This window comes from Diaphorina citri, unplaced genomic scaffold, assembly GCF_000475195.1.
Source record: "Diaphorina citri unplaced genomic scaffold, Diaci psyllid genome assembly version 1.1 scaffold4514, whole genome shotgun sequence".
NCBI classification, from domain to species: domain Eukaryota; kingdom Metazoa; phylum Arthropoda; class Insecta; order Hemiptera; family Psyllidae; genus Diaphorina; species Diaphorina citri.
In genome coordinates, this window is record NW_007381912.1 from 1 (window position 1) to 11,263 (window position 11,263).

General features: G+C 36.5%; 2 protein-coding genes across 2 annotated transcripts; one reads left to right on the forward strand and one right to left on the reverse strand.

Moving 5' to 3' along the window:
• Positions 1 to 298: 298 nt before the first annotated feature.
• On the reverse strand, positions 299 to 11,257 carry LOC103521096. The gene is made up of 3 exons (XM_008486201.2): positions 11,000 to 11,257; positions 10,253 to 10,461; positions 299 to 425 (listed from the first exon to the last, which is right to left on the reverse strand). The coding sequence occupies exons 1-2, from the start codon at positions 11,242 to 11,244 to the stop codon at positions 10,296 to 10,298; spliced, it is 411 nt and encodes a 136-aa protein (XP_008484423.1). The 5' UTR covers positions 11,245 to 11,257; the 3' UTR covers positions 299 to 425; positions 10,253 to 10,295.
• LOC108253901 lies at positions 692 to 2,256 on the forward strand. Its single transcript, XM_017448704.2, has 2 exons — positions 692 to 953; positions 1,996 to 2,256. Exons 1-2 carry the CDS (start codon positions 692 to 694, stop codon positions 2,184 to 2,186), a joined length of 453 nt encoding a protein of 150 aa, XP_017304193.1. The 3' UTR covers positions 2,187 to 2,256.
• Positions 11,258 to 11,263: the final 6 nt, after the last annotated feature.

The window sequence follows — 11,263 nt, forward strand, 5'->3', positions numbered from 1 at the left end:
CGTCACATCAAATGTCCCGAGCAAAGCTCCCTCGCAGGCAACGCATTAATGTGTTTGTGCGCATACGTTTCTGCGCAGATCTTTCTGCTCTTCCGCTAGCACGCTTGCATAGTGGCGCTACCTAGCGGACTAAAATAGCAACTGCGTTAAGTCTGACGTCACAAATCTTTGAACTCTTTCATTATAAAAATTAAATTTTCGACCTTTTAAAGTTATTTTTTCGGAGTTTTTACCTCGGATTTGGATTTTTCCCAACTTTTTACATAGGAATCGACCATTTATTTATAATTTTTACCCATTTGCAACTGCTCCATTACAAGTGCACCAATTATGGGACACCTCATAGGGAAGTCTCACCCCACGTGACCCAATTGAACGACGGCAAGTGCCCCAATTATTGGACACTCTTGAACGGGGTAGGTGGCCTAATTATCGGCCACCCCGCATCAATTCCCCGGCAGGTAGATGTCAGTACAGAATCACAGCGGAGCGGGGCACCAGACCTTTCTGTCTACCTCGGCAACATAACAACCACTTGTCATCCACTTCTAGAACTACCTTGAGCCTCTCGCCAGAGTTATAGGACAGGTGGCCATTGTCTGAGGGCAGACGGTGTGAAAGGGTTTTCACGTATCTGTTGAGGGGGGGAGAGACTGACATTGTGTTCACTCAGGAGAAAAGTATCAACGCTATGCGCCCCGGGTTCTACACGATAGAGAACTTTATCAGTTACGATTCTAACGATATCAACGAGATATGGGATCGGGAACACGATAATAGTTCAGCACGATATCGGCACCATATTGCCCATGTGAATCAGAAACTACAGGAGACGATTTTTCCGTTCGTAGAGAAGAGGTACTTTAACTTCCTCAAGAACTTCAAGTATCCCGCTGCTAAGGATGAAGCTATACTGGATCGATACCAGATTGGGAGCTATCTGTATAAGTTGTGTAAGTATTGAAGACAGAGCTAAGACTTAAGTCTGGCTGGCTGGGGGACGTTAAAAACTACTGATAGTTTTTTTTTCCAAAGAGGTTTGATAGAGAGAACTGAAATTGCCAAGGTCTTATCGTCCCGAATTTGAAGATAGAAGGGAGACAGGATAGTAGAAAGCCAGCCAGCCCTTCCGAGAACGAACGTTATCTGTTTAGGATAAAATCCGCCCCAGGCGGGAATCGAACCCGCAACCTAGCGCTTACAAGGAAGACGCGCTAACCCCTATAGCTTTAATAAGTAGGTATCTACTAATGGCAATATTATGGATCAACAGAATATAGTGACTTTCACTTCGTCAATTTATGAATTGAGTACATTTTAGGAATGGGTATTAGGTACAAATCTAGTACATTTTGTTGTTTTTATCTACTAATGGATCAACAGATAGTGACTTTCACTTCGTCAATTTATGAATTGAGTACATTTTAGGAATGGGTATTAGGTACAAATCTAGTACATTTTGTTGTTTTTATCTAGTTCTTTCGTCCAAATTTAGTACGCATAGGTACATTCTAGTGAATTTTCTTTTCTCTTTGAAGGAGAGGGAAAATTTCCACTTTTCCACATTTTTCGATGATTTTGTCTGCTATCTTCTGCATCAGGGATTTGACTAAACTGACCAACTCTAGCCAATGGCTAAAAAAAGAACAAGGAAAGGGAAAATTTCCACTTTTCCTACGTGTTTTCACTTGGACAATTCTGTCCCTCATTTCTACGTTTACCGAAAGTCCGTATTACTCTATATTTTATACATCTCTTCCAATTCTTCTGCCACTCCCAACATCCCTATTAAACTCGCCACATTTCCTCTCTGAACTGTTAAAGACAATTCTTTGACGGAAAAAAATCCCCGGCACGATGTCCACATTTTTCGATGATTTTGTCTGCTATCTTCTGCATCAGGGATTTGACTAAACTGACCAACTCTAGCCAATGGCTAAAAAAAGAAAAAAGTCAGCCCAAGTAATACCAGATTCACCCTATTTTCATTTCCAGGTTACAAAGTGGTTCGTGAGATCCGGACCGAACCATTCTTTCAGTTCCCAACCGAATTACCGGTAGTCAACTATACATCAGAAGAACTAGACATTATCAGCAAATATCAGAAAGCCAAAGTGAAAGCACCCCAGTGTGAGACTTGTGAGGAGAGAGAAATGATAAGGAATAAGAAGAAGAATAGGATATGACACGATTTTTTGAATAATTTTAGCTAAATCCCCTTTAGGGGTGAGCTATTCATTTCTATCGAAAGTCACAACTTTGGGTCGGGGTTGTGTTTTTTGGGTCTTTTGGGTCACTAGGAAGCTATTCGCTATGAAAACTTCAGCAAATACCAGAAAGCCAAAGTGAAAGCACCCCAGTGTGAGACTTGCGAGGAAAGAGAAATGATAAGGAATAAGAAGAAGAATAGGATATGAATATGACACGATTTTTTGAATAATTTTAGGTAAATCCCCTTTAGGGGTGAGCTATTCATTTCTATCGAAAGTCACAACTTTGGGTCGGGGGTGTTTTTTGGGTCTTTTGGGTCACTAGGAAGCTATTCGCTATGAAAACTCTTTTTATCATTTTTTATTTTATTTAAATTACTATTCTCCAAAAGAAGTCAGTTGGGGTTGAAGGATATGAAAACTAATCTCTGATTTTCGAAAGAAGTTAGTTTGGGTTTAAATATTTTTAAATGGCGTACCATAGCTTCAAAGACCTCAAAAATATGTCTGTACCTCACCGTACTGACGATGAATAGGAGGAAGTAAGGTACAGTATTCACCTCACCGCTATAATAAAGTGAGAAGTTACACTACTTATTATATTTTTTTGTAGAGAAGTTACGGGACGGATGAATGGATTTGATGTTTTATTAGATTTTTACTTTTCATTTTATAAATTTGGTAATAATGATATTAATTTTGGTATTATTGATTTTTTAGGATATATTGTTCCTATTTATATCTACGTATTTTGTTACTTTCTATTACCTTTACGTATAGGGAACCTATACAAGGTAATGAGAAAGTATTGTTTTTAGGGTATTGTTGGTAAAATTACGGGTTTAAGTCAAATGTGTTTAAACAAAAATGATTGCAGTGATAAATGTGAGATTTTCAACGGGTTATTCAGGAATATTTACAGGAAATAAATAGAATTATTCTCTTTTACATTTGATTATGGTATTAGATAATGTAATTTGTAAGAGCCTTTACGATTTACTAAGAAGACAGAGTTAGCTTCTCAAGTTATGACTAGGGGTAAAAACAAATTAAAAAGCTTGGTAAATGAAGAGAAAAATAAAATTAAGAGTTAAAATTATAAATAATTGATTTGAAAATTATCCATAAAATAAAGAAAAATAACAAAATCATAGGCAAAAAAATGTACAGGAGGAAGAAGAATTCAAAGATGAATTTAAACAAAAGGAGAGCTGAAAGAAAAAATTTACAAAAGCCAACAATAAAACAATTGTATGTACAACCTGACAAAATACTTGTAGGGCGGAATTACTTGTTATGATTTGTTTTAATGATTTTTCCTTCCTTCTTCAAATGTTTCATCTGAAGTAATATCAATTCGAAAGGTTTGATGTCCATTTTAAGAAATAGATAAATACCTTTTATAGATACTAGTGAAATAAAAACAAGCATTTGCGTAGTTTATGTTTATGAATACTGAAAGTTTACTAAAAAACTTTTCACAACTTTTTGTGGATTTCACAGCATTACTAAGTGTCTCCTTTGCAATCAATTTCCATCTTTCAATAATCTTTTTACACTGGTAATGCCTAGTCAAACACATTGGAGAGAAGTTAGGTATAGATATTAATACAATACAGAATAGAACTGTGATATATTTGTACAATTTGAGTAAACATTTTGGATATTAAGTCCCATGTGTATAAGATCAAGATTTTGTGCTCTGGCTCTTGTATTGAGAAGGGAAGAAGAAGAATACGCGACGTCAGGAAAATGAGAAACAGTGTTATTGAAAATGATGAGATCTACCTACCCTAAGCTGTTCACAGTGTCTGGCGCACCCTGTATAAGTCGCGGAGAAATTATCTTCCTTTTTCAAGCTCTTTAAAGAGAGAACCTCATCTAAATTCTAAACAAGCACATGAGGTATGAGCTAATTTTAGTTTTTACTTTCTATTTTTTACCTTACATATTGGCTTAGTAAGTAAATAATATAATAAAAACAGAATATTTTACCTGACTTTGACTGGACTAGAGGCAGGTGTCTGTAGGGGCGTACCACTCAGCATTTCCCACCGCTGCTGCAGCCGCTTGAACTTGCCCCCTCTAGTGCCGCTACTGGTCGCTTCAGACGTGTAGCTTAGATCAGGCAGGTCACTGAGGTCGCTAGTTCACGATTTACCGGTATTTTTTAATCGATTTATCCCGGGATCTAGAAGTCGTAGAAGAAAAAGAAAAATACCGTTGGTCCTCATTTTTCCTGCTCTATGACTTTCCGGGATCTAGAAGTCGTAGAAGAAAAAGAAAAATACCGTTGGTCCTCATTTTTCCTGCTCTATGACTTTGAAACATCACCCAAGTAAGCGCAACTGATCTATTTGGTACAAATTTAAATTTTACACATTTTTTTTTGGTGGCGCTCCGACACTGAAAAAAAATCAACAATATTGGTAATATTGTTTTGGTAATCATATACCCCAACTTCATGTTCTTTACCTACCTATTCTATTGTTTTTTCAACCAGAATTATATTGGATTGCTTTTCATATATTATTGTTGGAGTCGCGGAAGGGCATCCGCATCCGCACTCCGTAAAAATAAACTCGCCAAAACCTAGTTGGTTCATCCTGACGAAAAAACACCAATGGTGTAGATAGGTGGACCGACTATAAACGCCAACATGGGAAAAGGCGAAGTACCTAGATGATGATGTTATTTACCTATTACTTTCCTTATTTTCATAAATATAAAAATTCCTATTTTTCCTGCCTAAATAATTTGTTTATTTCAAGCAACTCTAGGGTCTAAAAGTAGCCTTATTATCGTCAAACGCAGTGTAAATAATCTTGTAAAAGAGGTAATTTTGTGGGCTATGTATTCTATCAAGGAACTTGATAATGAGTTACCTATTAGGTAATCAAGGGATCTAAGCTATGAGAAATATTTACAAGCTTTTAGGTAAGTACCTAGAAGTCTTTAACGTTGGACTCCTAATGTGAGGGCTCGGGTTCGAATCCCAGTCCCAATATGAAAACATAGTACCGTCACAACCATTATTTCCATGTGAACATTCGTAACAGCTTTGCTCAAACAAAAAAACCTCTTTATCCCCCCAACAGGCGCGTTGTTCTACGACAACTGTGACTCCCGGAATCACTACTACTTCCCCAAGACAAACCTCACGCGTAGCGACGCCATCTCCGCAAAAAATGTATAGCGAAACAGGACCGAAATCCCGAAACACCTATACTGCGAAGAGTACATACCAGTTACCTCGAGAATGGTAATTCTCTACAAATAAAAAAAAATATGTACTAACGATGAATAGCAGGAAGCAAGGTACAGTATTCACCTCACCGCTATAATAAAGTGAGAAGTTACACTATAATATGTACTAACGATGAATAGCAGGAAGCAAGGTACAGTATTCACCTCACCGCTATAATAAAGTGAGAAGTTACACTATACATTTTGTAGAGAAGTTACGGGACGGATGAATGGATTTGATGTTTTATTAGATTTTTAGTCCGTCCTTTCTTTATTATTACTAATAATAAAAGGTATAGTGGACCCAGAAAACCATAAAGCCAAAAAACCAAAAAAACTGGTTTTTGGGGGATTTTTTTCACATTTTCTCACACAAATGAGCTCTGATCTCGAAATTTGTCGCGACGACCTATGAACTCAAAGCGAGAAAGCTTTAGATAACACTTCAGTCGATCATTTAAGGATTTAAGACCGGTTTTAGCGTCACCTATGTTAAGCTACGCCGAGAAAGGCCAATAAATGGATGGGTGACATTATATTGGGAATAAAGGGAGAACGGGCTCCAGTCTTGAATAATGGATGGGTGACTTGCACACTATATTGGGAATAAAGGGAGAACGGGCTCTAGTCTTGATTTTAAATCATTACATGAAAGTAAAATAAAAAAATCAAATCAAGAATGATAATAAACTGAATATTAAACAAATTAGGTAGGTACAAAGGTATTCTTTAACCATGATCGAATAAACTACGGGCTAAAAAATTCCCGGAGGGACGGACCCAGCTTGTTAATAATAGGTATGTTACCTATCACCTATCGTACCTATGTACATATCGTACCTATGTGATTTCGCGATTATGTTCGCGGATTTCGCGATTATGTTCGCGGATTTCGCGATTATGTTCGCGGATTTAGCGATTTTGTTCGCGGATTTCGCGATTTTGTTCGCGGATTTCGCGATTATGTTCGCGGATTTAGCGATTTTGTTCGCGGATTTCGCGATTTTGTTCGCGGATTTCACGATTTTGTTCGCGGATTTCGCGATTATGTTCGCGGATTTAGCGATTTTGTTCGCGGATTTCGCGATTTTGTTCGCGGATTTCACGATTTTGTTCGCGGATTTCGCGATTATGTTCGCGGATTTAGCGATTTTGTTCGCGGATTTCGCGATTTTGTTCGCATAAATACCTTTTATAGATACTAGTGAAATAAAAACAAGCATTTGCGTAGTTTATGTTTATGAATACTGAAAGTTCACCAAAAAAGAAACTATTTCATAACAGAACAACGAAATTCCACCCCGGACATCTTTTAAAAAGCAAAAGACAACGAAAAACAGGAAAAAATAATAATAATTTAACATATGCCAAAGCTTTACAAACTTGTAAGTACAAGGACCTTGATCCAATCCAATTATATAAAGAACATATTTCGATCACACTATTCACACATAAATTACTAAAAAAGAAACTACTTCATAACAGAACAACGAAATTCCACCCCGGACATCTTTTAAAAAGCAAAAGACAACGAAAAACAGAAAAAATAATAATAATTTAACATATGCAAAAGCTTTACAAACTTGTAAGTACAAGGACCTTGATCCAATCCAATTATATAAAGAACATATTTCGATCACACTATTCACACATAAATGAATTTACTACCCGGGACTACACTTTGAGATAATCCAGGTGGATTAAAAGAAGTTGATTTTGGATTGACCAATCACGAGTTTTATACAACTGATTTAAGCTATCTGATTGGTTCATTTTAGATTTTGGGATTAAAATTAACCAATCACGATTGTTTAATCCAATTGGATTAACTTCATCAAATGTGACCCGGAGCATTAATGACATAATCACAAGCAAAAGAGTGATTTTTCATCAAACAGTATTGCAGCCAAGCACAAAATAACAAAAATCGTAGACACCCAAATAATTCAATAGCATTGCAAAATTTGCAAATGAAGCATCCAAAAGCACTGTATGTACACCCCAAATATATGTACATATATAATTTATAAATTTGCAAATGAAGCATCCAAAAGCACTGTATGTACACCCCAAATATATGTACATATATAATTTATAAAATTGTAGCATATAGCGTACTTTTTCTTTTTTCCATTACTTTATTAATTTATTTATGATTATTATTATTTTATTTTACTATATGAAATAATTTTACGTTTTTGATGACCCCCAAAGGATTGAAATATTTCACTTAAACGAAATGGAAGCAAATTTTATTTCACTTGCATTTTATAAATTGTAATTAAATTGAAAAGGTGACTTTTCAAAAGCATATTATATTCTAACTAGATACTGAATTTATCAGTATTAAATGAACAGTATTACAAGAACTTATACAACTTCAATGTTTGTTGTATAAACATTACTTAATGTTGTATATTTCATCTTTTTACTATGGATGATCGAATAGTTACCGAGTCATCCGTGGAAGATGATAAAAGAAACAGATGAAAAACAAAACAAACACAAACAAAAATAAACAGAAGATTAAGAAACACCTAAACAATTTCCCAACGGTTACAATTAATAACAAAGCTTTGCAACAGTACACTCCTAAACATTTAGGTTGGATTTCACCGCCGATTTCACTAGAGGTTACATTAGTTAGATGTTCTAATGTTGTATATTTCATCTTTTTTACTATGGATGATCGAATAGTTACCGAGTCATCCGTGGAAGATGATAAAAGAAACAGACGAAAAACAAAACAAACAGACAAACAAAAATAAACAGAAGGTTAAGAAACACCTAAACAATTTCCCAACGGTTACAATCAATAACAAAGCTTTGCAACAGTACACTCCTAAACATTTAGGTTGGATTACACCGCCGATTTCACTAGAGGTATGTTAACCGAGGTTTAACTAGAGGTTACATTAGTTAGAGGTTTTAACTAGAGGTTAGAGTTGGAAGATCCTTACAAAAGTTGCATAAAACCTACATAGTTTTAACTTAAAAAACTCCAGTTATACAAGTTAGAGTTGGAAGATCCTTACAAAAGTTGCATAAAACCTACATAGTTTTAACTTAAAAAACTCCAGTTATACAATTTAGAGTTGGAAGATCCTTACAAAAGTTACACAAAACCTACATAGTTTTAACTTAAAAAACTCCAGTTATACAAACCTTTAGTTAGTTCTTTAACCTCTGGTCAAATCTTTGGTGAAAATCTGACATTTGGAAGTGTTATACAAGAATGACAAAGAAACACGAGTTTTTCCAATTAAAATGAAAGAGGGTTAAAATAATATTAACAGACAGATTTATTTACAGGAAGAGTCTAAAATAAGGCTTTCAACATTATCATCACAATCACCAATAAATATGTTCGGTACAATTTAGTTAGATTTATAGGGGTAGAGACAGAGCAAAATATTGCATTTTAAAATTTAGATAAATAATCTATTTTTATTTATTTATTTTTCGAAAGAGATAAATCAAAATAACAAATTCAAGTACAAAAGGCTCCCGGGTAAATAGGATTTTCATCTTTAGATTAATAAATTATAAAAGAAATAAGGATTGAGGGGTTTATAAATGTCAATAGGTGTAAGTGTAGAGTTCTTATCAATATTAATTTGAAACAGAAACTTTTAAGCCGGCCTGGCTTGAAAAGCAATCCACTAAATTTTCAAAAATCCACCAGATATTTTTTCATTAAATAATTTATTTAAATCTATCTTTTCTTTTGTTGGTCTTCAGTTACTTTTATGTATTTTGTAGGTGGTACTAAAATAAATCAATATATTTTGTAGATAGGCATTAAAATAAGTTTATAGGTATTTTGTTAACCTTTTTTTTTGTACATAGTTAAATGCTAGTTATTAAATTTAATCATCACCGCATCTTGTTAAATACCGGTTCATAGCTTTAAATCAGTATTTAGTACTTATTAGTACATTTCATTAGTTTATCAAGTACTCTAGGCTCGTACAAATTGGTTCTCCCAATCTCGTACGTTATCTTAGTTCACATTAGTACAAAAGTATTGAAATGTACTGAACTTGCACTTGTTCATATTAGAATTCCTTATCGAGCTAGCTATAAAGCTATTTGCTATTCATTATCTGTCTCCACTTTATGTTTGATTTTTACTACTTAGTTTGATTTGTATTTTATACCGACAATTATGTACGGATTTGTATTTTGTACCGAAGTTACGTTCTAGATTTGTATTTCGTGTCGAAGTTTAGTACTAGATGTTGTAAAGCATCGGGGACTTTTCAACATTCAATTTTCAAAGTCCTCTATAAAAGGAATTATAACGTTATTGATCAAAGGGTTTCATTATTGGACACCTCATTAGAAAGATTGAACCCCAAGGGCCCAAATATCGAACACATTATGGGCAAATTAGAACCGCGGAACCCAATAACTGACACCATAAGGGCAAGTCTGACCCACAACGGGCCCAAATGACGGACACCTCATGAGAAAGTTCGGACTATCGAGGGGCCTCTTATTCAACCCGAGGGCCAAATAGCAGACACCTCATCGGAGCGTTTCACCCCTAACGGAACCAATTATTGGACACTTTGAAAGCTTGAACAGTAGGCGACCCAATTATAGGACACCCTTGAACGGTAGGTGCCCCAATTATAGGACACCCTTGACCGACAAGTACTCCAATTATAGGACACTTCGAAAGCTTGAACGGCAGGTGGCCCAATTATATAACACCCTTGAATGGTAGGTGCCCAATTATATAACACCCTTGAACGGTAGGTGCCCAATTATATAACACCCTTGAACGGTACCTAATTATCGGCCACCCCGCATCAATTCCCCGGCAGGTAGATGTCAGTACAGAATCACAGCGGAGCGGGGCACCAGACCTTTCTGTCTACCTCGGCAACATAACAACCACTTGTCATCCACTTCTAGAACTACCTTGAGCCTCTCGCCAGAGTTATAGGACAGGTGGCCATTGTCTGAGGGCAGACGGTGTGAAAGGGTTTTCACGTATCTGTTGAGGGGGGGAGAGATGGATTAGAATTAACGTCTGGCTGGGGGACTTTGAACAAGGAGGATACCAGCCTGAATTTCTCTAGCTAAAGAAATAGCAAAGGTTGAGTGCGAAGAGCATCCACTCGTAAAATTTGTCAGCCCAAAGCAATCACCCTAGGGCTGATTGAGAGGCTGACGAAAAACGCCGACCCCGTCTGAACACGGCAAAAGGTGAGGAAGATTAGAATGGAATAATTCTTTACATCGCCAGCCCAGTTACCTTGGAAGGTAGCACGGTGCTAGGTTGCGGGTTCGATTCCCGACCGGAGTGAATTTTATTTTACACGTACAAGGTTCGTTTTCGGAACGGCTGACTTCCTCCTATCCTGTCTTCCTTCTCTCTTTGATTTCAGTACGTTAAGAAGTCCCTTGTTATAGTTCGTTCTATCAAACCTCTTTTTTTTTGTCTATTTATTGAAATATTTAACATAACAGGGTTGGAATTAATATGTCTCATCCAATTTTCACTCACTACTAAGTACTAGTTTATGACTTACTTAGGAGGCTGAGGTTGTGGAACACTCCTGTTGACAACAGACGATGACACAGCCCTCCTCTCCACCCCGACCACAGCCTTCCTGTACGGTAAACTACTCGGCCTCGTCACTGGGGGCCGCGGGTTCGATACCACAGAGTCCACTCGGCTGGTCCTGGGCACGGACATCTTAGAGGGGAGAGTCACGAGGTCGCTCTTAGGGAGGGTGATTTTACTCGGTAAAACCTCGGTTTTAGGGAGCGACATTTTAGAGGGTAAAACCTCG